Source organism: Aedes aegypti, chromosome 3, assembly GCF_002204515.2.
Source record: "Aedes aegypti strain LVP_AGWG chromosome 3, AaegL5.0 Primary Assembly, whole genome shotgun sequence".
Lineage (NCBI taxonomy): Eukaryota > Metazoa > Arthropoda > Insecta > Diptera > Culicidae > Aedes > Aedes aegypti.
Genome location: NC_035109.1, coordinates 320,343,587 through 320,367,305, shown reverse-complemented (window position 1 = coordinate 320,367,305; position 23,719 = coordinate 320,343,587). Strand labels below are relative to the sequence as shown.

Below are 23,719 nucleotides of genomic sequence, written 5' to 3'. Positions count from 1 at the left end.
CCGGATTTACCCAAAAGAATCCCAGAATAGCTTACAGAATCCCATAATTGTTATAACAAATCTAGAATGCCTATCGGAAACCCAAAATTTCTATAGTTATTCCAGAATTCCAAAGGAAATCTGGGATGTCAGAATTCTTACATAAAATTAAGAATTACTTTATAATTAGCTGAAATCCATCCGACATCCGAGAATTCCTAAGAAACGACATAATTATCGTAATGCCAGATTGAGCATAATTATCGTAATGAGTATCTTCGTATCTGCCACACTATATTCACATGCAAAATGGTCAATTGACATTGAAAGCTCTCAGTAAGTACTCATAAGAACACTAAGCTGAGAGTTAGGCTCTGTCCCAGTTGGGACTTAAAGCCCAAGTAAAAATGGAGCAAATGTCAGAAGTAAAAAAGCAGTTTTCTCCGTTGAAATCGACAAATCGAAAAAAATAAAAATACACAGCTGTTTTATTTTTAAAATAAAACGACTGTGTGTTTTTATTTTTTCTGTTTTGTTGATTTCAAGGACGAAAACTGCTTTTTCATTTTTGATATTTGCTTCATTTTTACTTGCACCTTAACGTCAGAAAGAATACCAGATCTCTCAAAAAAAAATCAAAATCTTTACCGGAATCTCAAAATTCTTTTCGAAATATCAAAATTTCTACAGAAATCTTAAAATACCGTTCGAAATATCAAAGCTGACATCGTATTCCCATGATATTTACTCAAATTTTAATTATTCCATTCATTTCAACAATCACAATGCATGAGTAGCAAGCTCTGAAGCTAACTACCAGTAGCTTTGTAGTAAATGCTACCTTTATTCATAGCAACGCGTTGTTTGTAGTATGTTCGAAAGGTGTAGAAAGAGAAATGACACAAACATGTTCCACTCGTGTTCCACATCTAGCGTTTACTACCGATCATGTAGTAAACTCACTTTACTACATTTTTATTCATACGACCCAATGTTAGAGCTGTAAACCAGGGTAAAATGACCGTTTTTGTGATACTGCATTGTAGTAACTGAGAACTGTTTTCGCTCCACACCAAGTTTTCCACCCATTTTTGTCTGACAAAAAATGAAATTTACAAACCTTGATGTGTTATGAGTTTTATCCTTAGTACCATTGTCTGAAGATGTCGAATCCAATGCTTAAAACGGCAGAAATCTACATTATTTGGAAGTGATCAATAACCGTGGTAAACAATAATTTCCTGGTCCATATTATAGGTCACTAGTTAGAAGTGCTAATATTCGGTATTTAGAAACAACAATCAAGAAAAATGTTTTCCAAAGATGAATTCATTCTAAATTGAAGCGAACGAGCATGTTTTATGCTATAACATTTGATTTTTACCAGCTATGGGCTTATGAATGCTGTCGGCATTTATTACAAAAAATGACCATAATAATGATATCTGTGTGGTACCAACCTGGGAGGGAGAAACAAATACGAAATACGTCAAGGTGAGCCGAGATTCTGCTGTCACGAACTGTCACTGTGAGCCCAGACCTAAAACAATGGACAAACATGATAAAAGCGCGTAATTGATTAAAACATATGTTTGCATTTTATCAAATGTGACAAAAAAAAAACGATTAAAAAGCTATTCATGCTTATTCAAAAGTAATGTCACAATAGCGCATTTTATCCTGATTGAATATAAAGTATTCAAATACGCATCATTTAACTTTTTCCAATAAAAACGATAATTAAATGCATAAATATAAATAAATAAATAAATGCATAGAAAACGTTGGCCCTTTTCCCATGTTTCTCCAGAACGATCGAAGGAACACAACAAAAGAAAACTAGCGATTTTCATCAAGTCTGCCTTGATTGTTGTTGGGCAGCTATGGAGTTTTCTTGCAATTCGAAATAACTTTCACGCTCGTTCAAATCTACTCAAAAGAGAGTAACTTTGACTCACTTTCGAAGTTTCTAGTTACACGGAGAAAAGCGAATATACTAGTTAGTATACGATATATTATTTTCTCAATATTATACACTATTATTCTTTGAGAATCTTATTATTTTATACCTTGCATAAACTGACTGTACATGTCAATGGTTGCTACTCCGTGATTGATCGGAACTAGTAAGAATTGCGCTACGATCCAAATGAATAAGGGATGGGAGTTTCCGCTTACTCTCGAAGTGCAATTTTAGCGCCGGCCAAGTCCTTACAGTCAGTTGGGATGGGGAAGGAATGTTAGGGTGTAATGATTGTTGCTTCTAGAGACCGAGAATACCTCTGCATCTCCACAATCACCACAGGAAGGGCGTTTATTAGTGAGGAAGGAAAAGATCTGGGAGTCACCTCTTGTCAATGATGCGATCCATGGACAAGGGGGAAATTTACGACTTATATTTAAAGCTAGTTTTGTATTTTTGTCTTGAGAAGTTTTTGGAAGAAGCTTTAAAAAATACGTCAGATGTTTTTATTAATAACGAAAACTGAAAATTACATGTATATATTTTAAATTATATGAAACAGGAATAATGCCGACACTTGTAGTGACGAATTATACATAGTTTGTTTGAAAATTACATATGAGTATTACTGTGCATTTTGTCTCGATATGGTAGAAGTTTTAAAAAATACGTCAACATTCACAATGCCGAACAATTCAAAAGATAATTTTTAATAATGTCAAAAAGAGAAAAATATATGTACAGTGGGATTCCGTTTTTGGCATGCTCCGTTTTTGGCATGCTCCATTTTTGACACCCCCGATTTTGGCAACAAAATGGATCCGTTTTTGGCAACATTTTTGAATACCAGTAATATATGTATTTTTTTGTAAATATTATCGTGTCTGTTGCTTTATTTATCTGAATGGCAGTCAACTACACACCGATTACATTCCAGATCTTCATTTTCGTTGATATTCCCCCAAACCTCATTAACTACGAAGGGCTCCCGTACGCGCTTATTTACTTCAGGATGGTCATTTGTCATGCATTCGCAACGTTTCATAAGGCCATTCATCTCCACCACAATCTCAACTAGAGATCAATCTCTTAGGCATTCCTATTAAGTGTCCAGCCCACTGTTAGCTCACTGTTATTATTGTGGAGTTACATACATTGCGCATGAAAAACACACCGCAGTAATAAATGTAAATACAACAATATGTCATGCATCATAACTGCAGATTCCTAGCGGACACTTGGGTTTTTTTGTGGGATCCTGAGAATGTATAGTTGGTTATTGGGGATTAAGTCCGAAATTTGGTGATTCCTAATAAACTCTTAAGATTTCTAGGGCATCCTGGTAATTCCAAGCGGGAAAATGTGAATTTGTGGTGGTATTTTGAGTATTTCTGGCGAAATCTTGTAGATTTTGAAAAGGTTTCCAGAGGAATTTGCGGAGTGCTAGTGGTAACCTAAGAATAAAAAACATTTGAAAATTTTCCTTGGAGACTTGAGAGTTTCCGGCAATATAGCAGCAATGCTCTTAGCAAGATGCTTCGGAACCTTAGAGTTTTCCTATAGATTACTAACGAACACCTGAAGATTCCTATCAGGTTCTTGAGGTTTCATAACATGGATATATGTAAATATATGTTTTATATGTTTATATGTTTAGCTAAATAAAAACTCACTTCAAGTAAAAATAATAAAAGTTGTATGTGTATTCTACAAAATTACGAGTCGCATTTATGGATCATGAGATGTAGTTGTTTATGTTTGGTCTTTTGACTGCAGTCAATCATTCATTATGAAATGCTTTACTTTATCAGAAACATTAATTAGGAAGGTATTCTAAACTTATCGAATTTTGTAAAATTTTACGCAAAAGCCTAAAGTTGAACTGATTTTTGATGTTTTTCAATACCCAGGGCTTTTGATTTGTACTTAAAAACGTCTTTGTATGAATACAGTACCACATTATTTTTCGTATTCTTACACAGTTTAAGGAAAATGTTCAGTTCTTGTATAAAAGCCACTTTTGCGATTATTAATTTTACATGGCCCACTCATACAAATAGTGCACATAAAGCCTCTAAAAATCATTAAAGACGTTGGGGCGTAAAAAGCATGGATGTAGAACGTTTGCCACAATTAACATTTCGGCGCTATAGATCCATAGCATAGTACAATATTACGGAAAACTGCTTCGAAGTGAACCGCTCAGAAGTCTTTAGGCCATATGGTTCTATAAAGATGATGTAATATCATTCTAATGATGTTTTCAAAACCAGCAGTTGAAAAATAAAATTTAAAATAAGGGTTCCGATTTTGGCACGGTTCCGTTCTTGGCAACTGAAAATTTCGACTTTGTTGCCAAAAACGGAATCCCACTGTATATAGAAATTGTATAAGAAAAAAGCATAATGCCGACACTTATAGTGACGAACCATACAAAGTTTGTTTTAATATTACTTAAAAGTTACGCTTTCAAGAAAAAATGTGTTATAACAAGCATGAAACGAACTCACCAGTTGGTAATCCATCCTCGACTGAACACAAAACTGACACTGACAGCAAAACTTCTTTGCGTCCCGAAAACAAACCGTCTTGCTTGTGCCTCCTCAATTACCTACCCAGCAAGACCCTTCAAAACAGAAAAAAAATTCTTCGGCGACGAAATCACGCGCGAAACCGTGAGCAAAACCTATCTGACAACGCAAAATCGAACCGTCCTGCTTGGGCTTCACGAAGCACTCAGTACCCTCACACTGAAAATAATGTTATAGTAACCCCAATCACGACATTGTTGTTACCACAACTATTCCGAAATATTGTTAAAATTAATGGAATCATATTATTACTAAAAACTATGTTGTTCAAATTACCACGTTAACAAAGCTGTAGAACTGAACTTTTAACTATGTTTTTGTAGTCAAGAGCTATTCTTCTTGAAGTTGACTTGACCACACGTTCAGTAACAAGCACCAGCCAATGTTCTCGATTTTACCATGCTCATGGTAAAAATAAAAACAGAGAATGTCCATAAATCAAGCTCACTCTCATCGAAGAACGCCATTTGTGTGCTGTGATTCAGTTACGACAAATACTTAAGGATCCAGAATTTGATGGTGCGTATGATAAATATTGAATCAAAATTTCTTATTTTATAGTCCGCGATGAAAAATCAAAGCAATTAGATTGAATTTACCAGTGGTTATTGGATGCATTTAGTTATCGTTATTTCCAAATAGTTCTTCTAATAGTTCTAGATTGGTTCTTCGGATCGGCATTTATGCTTTGACAGCCCCAGTGAATCATCCAGCAGGAGAATGGACCAATGCACGAGTTCATTATTTGACGTTTGAGCGGTGCCGTGTTATTTATGTGACCATGGCAACGAGTGAATTCGGCACCGCTCAAACGTCAAATTCGTGATCTCGTGCACTGGTCCATAAGGTAAGTTTCTTGATAACGTTTACCATATGTTCATCTCGATTAACTTTCGCCTCTTTTAGCTGATGGTAATCTAAATCAACGAGCCGGAGTAGTGCTCTTCAAGGAAGACCATATTTGATATCAGGAATGCAAGAGATGGTTGAAAAAATAACTTTCATTTGTCATCAACGTAACTATGTACCATGGTAATTTTGACTGTTTACCTCTTTCGTTGCCGTCATGGTAAAAATAACGACACAATTGGGTTTATTCTACGACTGGCGTGAGGTGACAATTGTCGGTCTCGTATAGCGAGGTGACATTTCTGGACTCGAGTGAAGTGACTCTCCATTTGATTTACACGGCGAGTCACTTCACTCGAGTCGAGAATTGTCACCTCGCTATACGAGACTGACAATTGTCACTTCATGCCACTCGTAGAATAAATATGTTCGAAAAAAAAAGCATTGGGTAGTCTGCACAAATCAAGTGGTGCTGTGCATTTAAATTAAACCATCAACATGGTAATTTATACCACAATGCTGTTTTCAGTGCAGTTTTTTTTTTAAGAAACTTGCTGTGAACAGTGCCTTGTACGAACATGAAATCGAGTCACTGTTGTCTTGCAACTCACCGATTAGCGTAACCGATTCCCAAATGCTCCGAATTTGGTCCTTCGGCCCAGCAGATGCTCTCGTTGTACTTTTCGAGGGCAGCAAGGTAATCCTTCTCCAGGTACAACCGATTGCCAACTTGGCGCACTGCAGCAGCCTTCCGGTCATTCTTCGGCAGATCCGGTGCCACACTGTCGTCGATAAACGGTCCCTTCTTGATGACGTAGTTCCGGTAGTCTACAACGTCCGACAGTCCCAGGTGCTCGGTGCGGCTAAGGAATTCAAAAAAATATCTCTCAATTTGAGCCGCATTATAGCAGGGGCAACAACTAATAATTGTATCCATTTTTCTCTTTTTCCTGGAATTGATTTAAAAAAAAATAAAAATGAATAAAATTCCAGCAAAAACCCTCCCGTCAGAATAATTACCTCAATTCAACGATGCAGTTCGAATACTTTAAAAACTACACTTTTTAACGTACAGTACACCGATTACTCAAATTTGAAAATTACCAAATTATTAGCGCAACGGACAAACAGAACAGGATATAGAAAGAAACATGCGACCGACACAATTCACCAAAAACACTGTACTACCGGTACTACTTTCTACTTTCCCTGCTGAATCCGTGCGCGCGGCGCGGCGTTTAGTTGTAGTGCCCGATGCAACTCTCCGGAAAAAAGTCTACAAACGATCGTTGTTGTTGGAGTTTCGTTTTCCGTTTGGCCCGAGGGACTGCCTACATATGTCGAATTCGTTTTTGTCCAATTCCAACCTAGGTTCGCACTAGTTCCAACCTAAGTGCTGTCAAAACGTTTTTTTATTCGCACAGGTTGGACCTAGTTTCGCACTAGTTCCAACCCCAAATCCGATAGGTTCGCACTGTGATGAATCACGGTTTCATGACTGGGTTCACCAATACAACTGCAATGGAACTGTCATATTTGTAACAACAAAAACAGTTTTCGATTGCGGTTGCGAAACAGATTTCGCTGCTTCTGTGATTAGAAATCTGAATCAGATTCTGACTCGGATTTCGAAGATTTATTTTTATCAGTTATTTCGGAAAATAACTTTATTTAAACAAAGGCCTGTAGGTAAAGTTTTGAACTACATGAGGGAGAACTACACAGATGAAGAGGTAGTACCTATATGCATTCATTTGTTTATCAGGGCTGCCCAACGTACGGCCGCAGGCCATATTCAGCCCGCGAAGAGTTTGAAGATACTTTTTCTTGGCCCGTTGAGAATTATAAATACCAAATTGGAGTTAGCACATAAGAAGGCTAAACATTTCATTTGTAAATAACTCAAATCAATAACAAATTTGAAGATTTATTTTGGCAGCAAAATTTTATGCACTTATTTTGAGACTACGAACAAAGGCGAAAATTGTACTACACCAAGCATCGTAGAATTCGCTCTCATTTGATTTTGAAGCACGATCAAAGCAAGCGAAGAAAAATATCCCAGCTGTTGCGGTCCACTATCGGAATTGTATCACAAGTTGTAACAAGTCTGATAACTAGAAGCAGCGAACGAGATCTTCAAAGAGAGAGCAGCGATGATAAAATAAATTTTTCTCGCCTGTTTTACTGTGTTTTACTTCACTGGCACGATAAACAATCCCCGAACTTCCGATAGCAATAGTGTCCCCCCAGGTTTGGAGGTTGTTTAGAGGGATTTTTTCATGCACTGCTATCCCCCCAATTCGATCAAAGTTGTAGGGGCCCATTCATTTATTTCATAACGCTGAAATTGGCCATTTTGGACACCCACCCACCCCCTTGTAACGCTTTTTGTATGAATATTATTAAATTTTTGTATGGGCCGTAAAATCGCGAGGACACCCACCCACCCTCTCTAGCGTTATGAAATTTGTGAATGGGCCCTAGCAGTATACGATAAACAGTCTCTCATAATGTGCTGCATATTATGATACAGTCAAACCTCCATGAGTCGATATTTCCGAGTCATGGAACAGAATTCCTTTGCAAAACTGTTTCGAGGGACCGTCATAGTAACCATGAAATTTTGTTCTTAGTATGGTTCCATGAGCCGATTTCGAGTCATGGAACATCGACTCATGGAGGTTTCACTGTAGTTACAGAGAGCGATACGTGAGAGGTTCTCTCAATTTTCTCAGGATTCAATCCCTGTACTACACATAGGTCTAACGTGAGAACATCACGTTCATGATGTGAAAAGTTTTTATTTAATATTATAATCTTACAATATAAGAGCAATTTATTTCCTTTTCCTCTCTATTTGGTAGACAAAACTAAATGCATTTTGAGGCTGAACAAAAGTTTTTGAGAAATAGTGTAATTTTTAAAAACAATCTCATTGAATCATGGCCAAATGTTCTCGAATACTTGGAAGGATTTTCAACAGAAAAGTAATCGCCTATCTTAATGCGTGGGAAATTTTTTGTAAGAAATGCTAAAGAAAACCATTTTACTTTGATCGCAATACGATCCTGGACAACATTATCAAAGATTTCAAGAAAGGATTCCTAAATTATGTAGGAGAGGATTGAAAGATTTCTAGAAACATTATTTTTAGGATTTGTAAGAATTCTTGGAAAATTTTGAGCAGCATGCCAGAATATGATTCGCACAGTATCCGATGAAAAGTTTTCGAATAATCACCTCTAACGTTAACAAGCGTTCGAAGTGGTTCGAATGTATTTTCGATCGAAAACTGTTTTGCATTCCCGTAAACTGTAAAATAAAGTGGGCCGTAGATTCGGACCAATAGGATTCGATCGAAAGTTTGATTGGTCGTAAACAAGAATAAGGGTGAATACACGGAATTTTGAATATCTTAAGAATTTCTATTATTATTCTACACTTGCATGTATTTCATATATTATTGTTTTTAAACGCTCAGCATCTACCTAGGGTTTCATTATCGTAATGCAAATACTAATATATTTTTTAGTGATGGAACTATGATGATATTTGCATTATAATAATTAAATCTTAACTAGATGCTGAACGTTTTCCATATCCATATCCAATATATGAGATACATGGAAATTCGATGTAAATACCTTACGAACTTTTTTTTTTTTTTTTCTTGTCTGTAGAGCCTTTTACCCACTGCGTCCAATAATTAGGAATATTGTGGTATGACCCATATTTAATTTTGTGCTCATCAAATATCCTCTCACAATTGAGATGTGGTGGACAATGGTTGATGGAGCACGCTATCCCAACTAGGCTCAACTCGTTTTATAAAGTTTATTACCCTGTTTGGATTGCATTGCCAAACTTCGGAGGGCTCCAATAACCCTTTTCCAAATATTGACAACCTTTGATTGAACAATGCTCCACAGCTGCAAAGCAAGTGTTCAGCGGTTTCGTTTTCGTTCAAACAAAATCGACATTCTGAGAATTGGATTTTTCCAATCTTGTAAAGGTAATACCTGCTCGGGCAGTGACCAGTCATCAGACCGGTTATTACCCTGGTATTCTTTTTATTAAGATTTAATATGGCCCGGGCTTTTGACAGACTGGGTCTGATAAATCTTTTCGCTTGCTTGGCTGTAACCGTGGCATTCAAATTAGTTTCTACCATGGACATTTCCCAAGTTCTTAGTTTCATCCTAAGAGTACTCTCAGGAACTCCACAAAAAGGTTCAGGGCCGACGAAGCTCGAAGCTGCACCCTGTCTTGCTAGATTGTCGGCGATTTCATTCCCTTCAATACCACAATGGCCGGGAACCCAGTACAACGTTACTTCATTCCTACTGGCCAATTGCTTCAAAGAGAGAATACATTCCCACACTAACTTCGATTGACATGTAAATGCCTTTAGCGCATTTAATGCTGCTTGACTGTCCGAGAAAATACAGATCTTAGCAAACCTGTAATTCCTTTTGAGACAAACATTTGTGCATTCTAAAATTGCTTGAATTTCAGCCTGAAATACAGTGGGGCTGCATCCCATAGCTATAGACTTACTAATACCGGGACCAAAAACTCCAGCCCCGGTATTTTCGCCCATCTTTGACCCATCGATGTAAAATACAACAGACCCTGGACGTAAACTTGGCCCACCAGATTCCCACGTATTGCGGTTTGGTTTAACCACTTTGAAGGGCACATCATAGTTTGTCTTCGTTATCATCCAGTCTTCTACTGTTTTTATATCTGAGTTCAAGTTGAATTCCTTGATGATCTTCAAGTGTCCCATCAGATCACCATCTTGTATTTTATTGTAACGGATAAATTGCAAGGCATTTTTTGCAGCTTGCAGTTTAACAAATTGATGCAAAGGTAGTAAATTGAGAAGGGCATCCAAAGCAACTGATGGTGTGCTTTTCATTGCCCCAGTCATAGATATACACGCAAGCCTTTGTAACTTAGCTAACTTCTTTTGAGTGGTTACCTCATTTGTTTTAGGCCACCACACCAGGAATTTTAGGTCGCACTATTGCTGAATAAATCCAATGTACCATGTTTGGGCGTAGGCCCCAGGTTTTCCCCAAGGCTTTATTGCAGACCCACAGGGCATTTGTACCCTTAGTTATGATCTTATTTAGATGAGAATTCCAGTTCAATTTCTTGTCCAGAGTTACACCAAGGTGTTTTACTTCTTCCGAGAACTGAATTCGAATTCCATCCAAAAAAGGCTGTTTGAGGTTCACCATTTACTGACTTTTGTTAGATTTTACGCAAATGTCTGAACATCAAAAAATTTGGACCGCCGCACAAATTGTTTCTGTGATTTGGCCCGCGGTTCATAAGGGTTGGGTAAGCCTGATTTATATAAATTGAGTACAAAATCATTGTAATTCAGTTTCGACGAAACTTCCGCCTGAAATAACCAACAGCTGAAATGATTGTTCGGGGATTTGCTCAATCTGCGATTTGTTTTTCGACAAGCATACGTGAAAAAATATAATACTCGTAGTATTATTCTGCAAAAGTGGCAAACACACAGGTTGAAAAAAAAAAATAGTAGAGCGAAACAACGTTTGACTGCTCGCAAGACAACGCCGCGTGATGACACGCACACCAACATACCGTTTGACAGATGAACCTGAAAACGTTTTTTTATTCTAGAGTCAGGTTAGCACTAACCCAGGTTTAAAAACGAAAACGACAATAATATGTTACAAACGATCGATGCATCAGGGGGGGTATACGCAACGAGGTTCGCCTACCGTTCATGTTTTGTGGGTGTATTCGTTTAGCTCACAACGCTGCTAGGCATCCCGCTGTTTGAGTGTTGAAATGCATCAGCATTTGCTGTCTGGCATGGCCCGCGTTTCGACCTGTGCTGTTTGGGTCGGCCCGCGTGAGAGATGATGCTGTTTGGGACGGCCCGCCCGAGAGATGATTGTTAGGCGTGCTTTGTTTGTAGTTGACAGCCGTACACCCACCCTGGATTCAATGAACCTATGCATGCTATAAAATGTTTGACTTTTACTGTGCGCTCTGTTTTCAAGTTGCCCGTGAGAGAGAGCGAGACAGCACCAACACACGGCGCACAGTAAAAGTCATGAGAACAAAATAATTTATGGCACGTACAGAGGCTCATTGAATCTCCAGATCTGGAAGTGTCGCCCCTCGCTTTTTCTCCGTGTGTGCAATTTTCGAGTGGGATACGCCCTTTTAAAATGATGCTACTGATGCGATTGAATCTTAAGATTGGTCAGTAAGGGTCTGTCTCATTTGTGGAATTAAATTGAAATCAAACTTAAATTTGACGAAGGGGGACGGACCTGGTGTAGTGGTTAGAACACACGCCTGTCACGCCGAGGACCTGGGATCAAATCCCATCCCCGAGATAGTCACTGACAAAAAAGTTGTAGTGACGACTTCCTTCGGAAGGGAAGTAAAGCCGTTGGTCCCGAGATGAACTAGCCTAGGGCTAAAAATCTCGTTAATATAGATAAAAAGAAAAAAAAAAGAATAAATTTGACAGTTCGAAAATTATTTCCCCTCCAATTTATTAATGAACTGTCAAATTTGATTTTTCCTTGGTCCAATTCACTAACGTTGTCGGAAGTGTTTAGCTTACAGGAAGAAGTTAAAGCACGAAACATTATTAATAACAAATTATTACCATATGAGCAGTAATTTCAGAAGTTATTATCAATAATTCTGATGTATTGTTGTTTATCTGTTGGGTAATAACTGATTCCCGCAGGAGCGCGGAATCTGGTGATCCGTAACGTCCTAAATTAAAAACCAAAAAATACGATCTGGATCAGACTTTGAAGTTATGCTCTCTGCGTTTTTTCCCTATCTATAGTGTGCATTGTGCATAATGAATTCCGGTGGAAAGACCAAGCCTCCAAAACATATTGATTCTCAAACATTAACAACCGACACCTCAAAAACAAAAAGGAAGCAATTCTTCAAACAGGAATAGGCCATAGTTTCTCAAACTGTGCTGTAAGGAAGTAATAAGATACTATCAAATTATGAATTTAGTATGATAAGCAGGCTTTGATAAATTTGAGTATACACTGAGAACAGCGTTGCGGTTGAAAATACTATATCATAGGGTTAAATTAAATACACAACGCCACTTGATTTGTGCAGACTAAATTCGCATTTATTTAGAATATTTTGTGCATTCAATTTTACCATGACACCATTTGTATAGTAAAAATTACTATATCATGGTTAAAAACTTGCAGCAGACCAGAATCGAACCGAGGATCTGGCGATTGTCAAGCGCGAACGCTAGCCGCTCGGCTATCGACGCGGTTGGATTGAGAGGGAACAAAACGCAAATAAAAAGCGTTCATGATAGCTCAATCGTGGTTGGAATAGTAAATTTAAAAACACGTTCATGGTTCTCATTACTGCAACGCTTGTTTCAGTGTAGGAACCGAAAAACAAACATTCTGCCAGTTATTGGTCTAATCTTGGATCGCATAGACGCTTCTCAATTAACTACATGTGCGTCGCGGTAAAATCTCATTTTGATATGTCTTTGTTATGTCTATCTATCTCAAGTGGTATGCTTTATTTTACCTTATGATTTTGGTAGCCTTTATTTGTTCGGACCTATACCGTATACGGGATTTCAGTGCTTTAAATACTGGGTGCCATAGGTACAGAAGGGGTACCCAAGATTATGGACTAATTAATTTTTTTTTTCTTTGCAGCATATAAAAATCTTTACCTTTCTTGAATGCCTTTTCAAGTTTTAGCAATATGTTTGAAATGGCCAATTGGGTCCTAAAATGTTCAATGAATTCTTGTTTTTATTTGATAACACGAGAGAGCATGTTCTTGCAACTTCTTTAGCATTTTTTCCAGCTCAAATAACGCCTTTAACATGTTTAAAGTTTAATTTTAAAAATTATTTCAAATGTGAACCTTGATACTTTTGATCATGTTTGACGTTCACATTGTCGACAAAATTGCCACAGGGCATTTAGTTTTAACACTGGGGTTTTTCCTATCTGACATTTCGGGAGGGACACGGAAAATAAATTATAACCAAAACTTTGAGTTTAAACAAAGGGGTGTGATAAAATCTGAAAAACCGAAAAAAATGTTTTTTGGATCTAAACCAACGAAAATTATTTAAAAATTGAGTAAACATGTCTTTCTGGCTTAAACTCAGGCGGTTGGTACTAAAATTGAAACAGGGCCCTATTACCCACTTTTATAGCATGATTTCAGTTGGAATCAATGAACAAAACTATAAAATACAATATTTTAATTAACTTGAAATACTTCATGGCTCAAAAATATATATTTTATATATATATATATATATATATATATATATATATATATATATATATATATATATATATATATATATATATATATATATATATATATATATATATATATATATATATATATATATATCTGAATGAAAATTTAATCAAGGAAAATTAGAATTTCAAAAGTAGAATCATTAGAAATTGAATTCGTTAGCTCAAAACAATATACCATTTCCGTGAAAATTTTTTAATAGCTTATATGCTTTCTGTCAATTTATTGAACAGACTTTCCCAAGGAACCCATATGTTTTGCAGCCCTCAACTATTGAAAAACAGTAAAAAACTGGCGGCACGACATTACACCCCACGGTCTCCTACAAATTATTTCTCTCCGATTTTTCTCAGGCTTCTTTTTCTCCTATGATTTTTGTCTCCACTTTGTGGTGAATATTTGATCAGCTGATTGGGGTCAATCATGACAGATACACTGAGGCAAAAATACTTAGGTTTTCCATAAATTAAGACTTATGAACCAGCCAAATTATGGTTTCATTGCACGCTTAAACATTTCGAAAACGGGATCATAAGTTTCATAAGTGAGAGCTTTGAATTCTTTGATAACAATTACTTGAAATATTTATCATAGCAATCGCTAGAAGAACTACTCCGCTTTCGATGTTGGCTACAAGTTAATCGAAAACAGATCAAAACATGTCAATTTTTGTGCACGCCTAAAATAAAAGGCGAACAACATTATCGATTGATAACTTACAAATTTCAACAATAATCGTTGTGGCGCCAAATCATAATTATTCCTTAAGAAACTATTAAGTTTTTTTGCCTCAGTGTACCTTAGCCGAGTGGTTAGAGTCCGCGGCTACAAAGCAAAGCCATGCTGAAGCTGTCTGGGTTCAAATCCCGCTCGGTCCAGGATCTTTTCGTAATGATAATTTCCTCGACTTCCCTGGGCATAGAGTATCATCGTACCTGCCATACGATATACGAATGCAAAAATGGCAACTTTGGCAATGAAAGCTCTCAGCTAATAACTGTGGAAGTGCTCATAAGAATACTAAGCTGAGAAGCAGGCTGTGTCCCAGTGAAGACGTAATGCCAAGAAGAAGAAGAAGATGACAGATACCTTTATTTATGTTTTCTTCCGCCACTTCCACCGTGGCTGAAATCAACAAAACAATCCCGGAAACCATCTTGGTGCTGCCGCTGGTCGTCAATGTTTTTAACTTCGGTTCCACCACCGGAATTTTAAGGTTAACTGTGCGCGCAAATAATATTATTTCCCCGTTTTTATTTGCCTAATACAACCGACCAAAAAAATACTGACTCCGTTCAATCAGCAGCACAACTTCTCCACAACAGCAACAATAACAATATTTACAATCCTCCGTCGGGGACTAGACCGAGTAGAGCGGGCGTAGCGTAGTATCGGTTAGTCGTCGGGCGCCTGCAAACCGGAAGCCATCCTCCAACCGGAATTGCAGAACCGAACCTGACACTTGGCCGACCAACGTCGAGTCGGAGTAGGCTGAGTCCAGCCGTTGGGGTCTAGCTGAGTAACTCGCGAAATAGCACCGGCAAGTGGTCGTCGGGGCGCTTGTGAACCGGAAGTTTCCATCCACCGGAATCGCAGGACCGACCTTGGCATCTGCCCGGCGAGCTTCGGAGTTGGCTAAGTCCACCGTCGGGGACTAGTTGAGTAGATCGCGTTGATGCACCGGCAAATGATCGTCGGGGCGACTGTGAACCGGAAGCTTCCCACCACCGGAATCGCAGGCCGGACTTCGGCATCTCGGAAATCTCCGTCGGAGTAAGATAGATCCTCCGCCGGAGACTACTCTGAGCAGTACGTGGCGTATCACCGGCTTGAGTCGTCGGAGCGCCAGTGAACCGGAAGCCATCCTCCAACCGGAATCGTTAGACCGACTTCGGCACTCCATCGGCCAGTATCAAAGTATGAAAAAGCGCGTAGTCGGAGTAGGCTAGCTCCACCGTCGGGGACTAGGTCGAGTAGCATCGATCGTCACAAACCAGTTTTGGGTCGTCGGGGCGTCAGTGAACCGGAAGTCATCCTTCAACCGGAATCGCTGGACCGACCTCGGCATCCAACTGGTCAACCAGGAGAGCTCGAACAGCAGCAGCGGAGAACGAGTCATCGTAGAGCAACGAAGTGCACATGAGCGTCCAGAAGAAGATCTGACAGATCGTCGCACAGAAAGCTGTCCAAAGCCCCGGCGAGATCTTCAACCGCCAATTGGGCAAAACGAGTAGTCGCAAAGACACCGTAGAAATGTATTGATCAGCGTTTTTGACGACATTAGGCTCCAACAGCGAACTAGCAGAACAGCTAGATGCTGAGATTGACGAAGTGCATAAGCACAGCCCTCCCCCGATGAAGTTGCCTGATGTAGTTCCGGGGGGGATCGAGGCACAGGAGCAGTAGGGAAAGTTTTTTAGTGGTTAAGCACGCCTAACGTGAGTCCCACACCAAAGACAAATTAAAGACCCCCATGTCCCTTGCAGTTGCCCAAAATTTTATGGCTCATAAGGTAATCTAGAATGCCGTTCAAAGTGTACTGCGATCTGTCAAACTTGGGTCCCTTTTGCACTACCGAGGGACAAAATGCAGTACTAGAAGTGGTACCCAATCTGAGCCCTAGTGGGACGGACCTGCCCACACCGTGCCAACACACAACAGGCCAGGCTTTTGAAGCTTGTTTGTAACCTACTATAAAAAAAACACATACATACACACACATACACACACGGGCACGTGCTCAGTTCGTCGAGCTCTGTATAGTATATGAGCAGGTCCGTCGCACTCGGGCTCAGATTGGGTACCACTTCTAGTACTGCATTTGGTCCCTCGGTAGTGCAAAAGGTACCCAAGTTTGACACATTGCAGTACACTTTTCACGGCATTCTAGATTACCTTATGAGCCATAAAATTTAGGGCATTTGCAAGGGACATGAAGGTCTTTAATTTGTCTTTGATATGAGACTTGGCCCTTCTGGCCTCGGATCAAAAGTCGATTTTTCAAGCGATCTTTATACCTTTTTATGGTTCCTTGGGGTGAGACCAGGTCCGTCCGACTCGGGCTCAGATTGGGTACCACTTCTAGTACTGCATTTGGTCCCTCGGTAGTACAAAAGGTACCCAAGATTGACAGATCGCAGTACACTTTTCACGGCATTCTAGATTACCTTATGAGCCATAAACTTTTGGGCAACTGCAAGGAACATGGAGGTCTTTAATGTGTCTTTGGTGAGACGCTCGCTCCAGCGGGAGCGGGTGGAAAAGCAGGATCGATCGTGTTGAATGTAAGTGCGCGTCGTACGATAGGGGGAAAAGTGAATACCGCTACAGTAGTGTTTGTTCCTTGGGTTGTGATGATCGCTCCAGTGTAGGTAGTGGTAATCACCGTAATCACCGCGCGGTCATTAGAAAAAGCCGATGCACTCTGGTGAGATCTATATTCCTATATTAATCTATTTACTCTTTTATTACCTATTACCATTTGAAACCACGAAGGGTTTGTTCATAAATTTCATAACGCTAAAAATGGTCATCTAATTTTCGACTCAGGAAGTGTGAAATCATTTCAGATATCTATTTGATATCTGGGTATTTTCATGCGGGGCTTGCTGGTCATGAAAATGACCTTGATCCATTCAACGATGCCCGACAGTAGATTTTTATCTCACAGTATTTTCTTGCTTCCACAAATAATCATGGCGGGTAAAAATCTCAAATAACTAATTGTTCGGTAAGGCGCTGTAGCACTAGGAACCGAAGTACGGTAAACTTTTACTAGCTACGGTAAATCTAGACGATTTACATTTTTTTTTCGGTTATTGAAATGACGATTTCGATGAAAACAAACAAATATCCTCTGAATTCTCCTAATTGTTTACGTTTTTTCGGTAAAACTCGTTTGAACTACCGAAACATCAGTTTAATATTTACAGTACGTTTTCGGTAACAAAATTTACCGAACAACGAAATAAAATCTAACTGTGTAGGGACTTTTTCCGGGGAGTTTCTCTAGTCCTCTAGAGGGCTTTTATATTCTGGCGATTTGCTCCAGGAATTAATCCGGAGATTTTTTTCTCCAAGATATTCTCCGGGGATTTCCAATAGCAATTCCTCCAGGGATATTAAGAAATTCCTCCGAGGATTTTCTCCAGAAATTGCTTTGTATTTTTTTTTCAGAGATTTTATCCGGAGATTCCTCCAGAATTTCCCTGGAGAGTTGAACCAGGAATTTCTTCGGAAATTTACTCCAGGCATTTCTTCACGATTTCCTCCGTGGGTTTTCTCCAGATATTCCTCCGGGCATTTCCTTTGGAAATTTCAAGAACCTTTCCGAGGATTTTCTCTGGTTAACCCTCAGGAGATTTCGTCCAAGAATTCCTCTAGGGATTTCATCCAGAAATTCTTCCGGGGATTTCCTAAAGGAATAATTTCGAAGATTTTATTAAGAAATTCTTCCGGGGATTTTCTCCAGAGATTCCTTCGGTGATTTTCCAGAGAATTTATCTGAAGTTTTTCTCCAGGAATTTCTCCAGAGCTTTCTCCGGACATAACTCCCTGGGATTCCTTGCAGGAATTCTGCAGGATTTCTCGGTGCATTTCCAAAACTAATTCCGCCAGAGATGTGTTTTTTCCAACCCGGGAGCATCATGACCAAGGTATTTAGAAGGGAGGTACTTCAATGTGTCAGAATGTTGAATTCGCCATTTTGAAATACCAGGTGACAGCTGGTGAGTTTGTTTTGGTTTGAAGGTGCTAACTCAAGACGTACCTCCAAACATTTTTCACAGCCACACTCCGTCTCGTTTCGTTCGGCTTTTAATTTCACTAGTAATTGAATAAATGTAGCTTCCTATTAGCTTTTCCTCACCTTAATGAATAAAACACTTTAATTTTAGATCCTCTAAAACACACGAAGGAAGTAAACGTTACTCAGAAATGCGGGAGAAAATTTTCACTTACCGGTAGGATTTGTTTTCTGTGGTAAACAATCCCCAACATTCCCATAGAAACGATACATGAAAACAAACTCGCCAACTAGCCAGCTCGCTAGATGTCACTTTCACCTCCCCTGTAGCTGACCTCACTTCGCACCCACTGACTGCTTAGATCACTGAACCTTCCTTCAATCAATCTTGATCATGACAGCTGCAGTACAACGTCAATGTACCGAAAAATTTTGGTCCGTGGTACTGTCAAACTCAATGAAATCATGGAGTGTTTTCAAAATAGGGCGTAAACTAGAATTATGCTTGATGGACATAAAAATAGTTTTACATATTTTGTTTGGCATTTGTAACATCATTATAAACGAGTGATCACCAAATAGCGATTCTCTAAAAGGATTTGTATGGTCATCGGGAAGATTTTGTATGGCTCACGAGCGAGTTTTGAATAGTGGTGTGATGTGGTTCGCATGCTGAAGGTGCTTATAGTAATCGTTCCTTTGTTTACGAAATTATTTTTTGACCACTTGTCAATTCAAAGCAAGACAAATTTGTTAGGTATCGTTCAAATATTACGTAACACAACAAGGGGAGGTAAGGGATATTTTGTAGTGTTTCGGTCCTTACAATAAATTGGAAGGGGAGGAAGGGGGTTTAAATTGGCAAATTTCTTCGTTACGTAACATTTGAATCATCCCTTATATATTTACGGTAATCATTAATTTATGGGAAATTGACTGTAGTTATAAGCTTGAAATCAATCTGAGATCATATCAACTCGCAGTACATTTTCTTTTGCGGATTTGAAAACTTTTTTTTCTCATACTCACCACCAGATGTCTAAATTTCAATCAGATAAGCTTATTGGATGAAGTATCCCGCTTTTACGAACGCTAATATCACCAAAAATTAGCCCACTTTTACAAAAAAGGATCTAGTGATCTGACGTTTGACTTGGGTCGCTTGATATGGACTTATCCACCGGTGCACTAAATTTACTCAGTCCAAGAATTTTGACACTTGACCGAAAGACATGGAAAGCATCTACGTGACCCGTTAAAGTGTCAAAATTCTTTAACCCGTATAGGCCTGAGTGAAAGCAAAAATACTAAAACCCTTAACACTCAGCGAATACTTAACGGATTTAAATATTTTTTTGTCAGTATACTGGCCCACATATCTAAATTCTAGAAATGGCCGGAGAAACTCGAGAATACTCCTGTAGCCGGAGTTATTGCGGTGGGTCACTGGGTCAAGTCGGGTAGAAAAAGGCGATTTTTTGGGACATTCTAAATAATCATTATTTATTTCCAATTACATTTATTTTATTTTGCATAAATCATCAAGATCTGATATTCAACATAATAAATTAATAGTTTTGCACCATTTAGAGTGAACCAGATGCGGCCACTCGGGCTTAATGTCCTGAAGAACCGGCTCTAGATTTGTTAGGTATTTCAAATCTCTAAAAGAATAGATTGAACATAACAGTTCACTAAAATGCTTGACACAGATGTTAAGATACAAGTTGTGCACTTTATCATAAATTTTAGGCATCCCGAGGACCCGAAAATGGTCATTTGTAGGATCAATCAAATGCAGTTGATATAATTATTAAATTAAATTATCGATTATCAGAAGGTTTACGCTGATGCGTTTTTCTTAAAACTTCTTGATATAGTCGCCACATTATAGCCGATTCTAGAAATTATCTGTGGCTTGGAATTTGCCTTCCTCCAGGGGCACAGAAGCACAAAACCCTTGTCGCCCAACCTGACCCAGAGATTCACCGCAATAACTCCAGCCACAGGAACATTCCCGAGATTCTTTGACCACTTTTATAAACTAGATATGTGTATGAGTATACTGCCAAAATATAATTGAAATCCGTTTAGTATTCGCTGAGCGGTGAGAGTTTTAGTAATTTTTCTTTCACTCAGGCCTATACGGGTTAACCGAGTGAATTTATCACACCGGTGGACAAGTCAATTGACCGGACCAAAGCCAAACGTCAATATGTTGGATCCCTACCAGAAAGTAAGCTAACTTTTGGCGGCCATTACCGCTTTTAAAAAGCTGGATAGTTCTCGAAAACTTATTCAAATAGACTCAAGTCAAAAAAGTATACAAACTCACTTTATCAATTCTACGTGTTTCGCAGACGAAATTCTACACATTTCGCTATGAACCAACTCGATTTTTCACTTTTATAACGTTTAATTTCCGGATTTGCAAAACGACGAAAGTAAGATTTTCAACTTTCGCAACCTAACCACTACTTTCGCCGCTCCGCTGTATGAAGAGACAAAGTGACTTAACCACGAATCAAAACAAAACACTACTTGAGTCGATTTAACACTGGTACAAAAACGTCGCGGGCTGCAAAATGGTGAGTCGACAATCAGGAAGGAGCGTCCAACACAGCTCTGGTCCTCACAAGTTCCTACCTCGCGCTTCCACGGGTCAAATGATGACAAAGACCGCCAGCTAAGGGTTGCGTACTTAGCTGGTAGTGCAGCCTGGGCACTGTTGTCCTTCTGACATCAGCTAGAGTGAGGAGGTGCGTTCTGAGCGTCTGTACACCAGGAGGTGCGGCTCAAACAGCGTCTGTTCTGGTATCCAGCGGCTGAGTACGAAACGCTGTATCACGTCAGCTACATTCATTCTAAAACAGTTTTAGAAGACAGGTTGTGATTCTTCTAAATTAATTATCTCAAATCCGTATGGAAGTTACTTACGTCGATTTGAAAAAGTAATCGAGAGTTCATCCAATAGACTTATCCACGGTCTTCTTTTCATGTTGATTTTTTCCGATCTAAATATGTTTACATAAAATGACATCCACGCCAACACGAATGTTCACCGGATGAACAATGCGTGGATGAATGTGCAACGAAATCGTTTATTTTTCTGTATACATCGCCCGCAGTAAAGGTTTTCTTCACGCTGAAAGTTGCAGCGTGACGTCATCGTATATTAGTTCATAGGCTTATTTGATTGAAACTTAGACCTCTGGTGGTGAGTATGAGAAAAAGTGTTCTAATCCGAATAGGAAAAAACTGCAAATAAAAAAATATCACTTTTCGACTTGATTCGATCTTAAATAAAAAGATAAGGACACCGTCTTCAGCCATATAGCTGTACGGAATGGAACTTAACACTAGACAATGGATAAGGATGCTCCAGTGACACAGTTGAGAAACATTCCTGACGAAAAGTTTCAATGGCTGAAGCGGAAATCGAACCCACACCCAATGACGCGATGCGCTTAAATGCCTAACGACACTAACCGCACGGCCACGAGGCCCACAATATTTTATTTTATTTTATGTTATGGCCAGCGCTTTCTTTTGAGGGCATAAAAGCGATCCACAAATCAGTTAGGCTGTATTGTAAGTAATTTCTTATAGATTACTTTTCCGTAAAACATAGCACTAACACGTCATTTAATCTTTTCACCGAACGAATTGGTACGCTCTTAAGTTCATTTGGTGCTTAAACTTGATGATTTTATTAATTTTATTTCCATTGGCAGACGAAAATATCAGACTCGCCCTTATTTCATTTCATTCCATTCGTTGTTTTGCACCCGTCAACAACGAAACAAAATTCCGATCTGCCATAGTGAAAAATTGTGCCGGCAGCGGTGGATGGCCCCATTGTTTACGTTGAAAGTAGGTACGTGAAAATTGCGTTATCTGTCACTTCGCGGGGGGGTTGGTTTTTTCAGAGATTTTATCCGGAGATTTCCTCCACAGTTTCCCTGGTGAGTTGAACCGATTGATTTCTTCGGAAATTTACTCCAGGAATTCCTTCAGGATTTCATCCGGGGGTTTTCTCCCGATATTCCTCCGAGGATTTCCTTCGGAAATTTCAAGAATCTTTCCGGGGATTTTCTCTGGTGATCACTCAGGGGATTTCGTCCAAGAATTCCTCTGGGGATTTCGTCCAGAAATTCTTCCGAAGATTTCCTACAGGAATTCTTCCGAGGATTTCCTACATGAATTCCTCCTGAGATTTCCTTAAGAAATTCCTCCGGGGATTTTCTCCAGAGATTCCTTCGGAGATTTTTCAAGAGAATTTATCTGGAGTTTTTCTCCAGAACTTCCTCCATAAATTTCTCCGGAGATTTCTTCCAGAGATTGCTTGCAGGAACTCCTCCAGAGGCCTTTATATTCTGGTGATTTACTCCAGGAATTATTCTGGAGATTTCTTCAAAGATATCCTCCGGGGAATTTCTTCAGAAATTCCTCAAGGGATTTCCAATAGTCAATAGATGGTGGCACCGTCGGCGGGCGGCGCGTTCTCTTCAGCTTCCAACTTTCCGATGAGCCTGGTCCGGATGTCTGAATCGCGCGGTGACTGGAGACCGCATACGAACCTGAGCGTCTTGAATTGGTCACTGGACAGCTTTTCGATCTGGAACGCTTCACAGTGCTTGTTGACCGAAGCATCGTACGAGAAAAAATAGTCGCCGTCGTTCTTGACATATTGAAGACACTTGTAGAGAGCGTTGAAGAGAGACTTTTGGCGTCCGAACAGCTTCTTCAGCTTCTTGACGGTGTCTTCGAAGTCAAAATCACGTGGATGACTCGGCAGAACACTGTTCTCGTAGCGTTCGTGGAATTGCGTTCCGATTTTCCGCAGAAGCAGCCTTACCTTCGCCTTGTTGTCCACGAATCGAAAAATATGCCGCCGTCTGGATCGTACCGAAACTCGTCGATTCCGGTGGATTTTCTCGCTTGATTGGGGTTGCCCTCCTGGAGAGCTGCAATCTGCTGTTGCTGGTTCGCGATGAGATCGTTCAGCCGGAGAATCGCTTGCTTCAGATCTTCGTTGGACATGCTTGATTTCGTGACGGCTTGAGGGTTTCAGCGGTGGAACGGAAACAAAAACTTGACAGGAACAGGGCTTCCTTGCTTCCGGGAATTGCAGGAACTTTTCGCTTGTCGCCAAAATCTGTTACGTTCTAACAGTCAGAAAAGATTTTAACAACTTGTTACGTTTAGGAGCTAGTTTTATTGCGACTGTCTAATTTTGTGACT

At 39.3% G+C, this 23,719-nt stretch overlaps 1 protein-coding gene across 1 annotated transcript in view; it reads right to left on the bottom strand.

Moving 5' to 3' along the window:
- Positions 1–23,518, bottom strand: part of LOC110678190 — a 45,341-nt gene extending 21,823 nt beyond the window's left edge. The window contains exons 1-2 of the mRNA XM_021850813.1: positions 23,334–23,518; positions 5,994–6,332 (exon numbers count right to left, since the gene is read on the bottom strand). Coding sequence (XP_021706505.1) covers positions 5,994–6,332; positions 23,334–23,518 — 524 coding nt within the window. The remainder of the gene's footprint in view (positions 1–5,993; positions 6,333–23,333) is intronic.
- Positions 23,519–23,719: the final 201 nt, after the last annotated feature.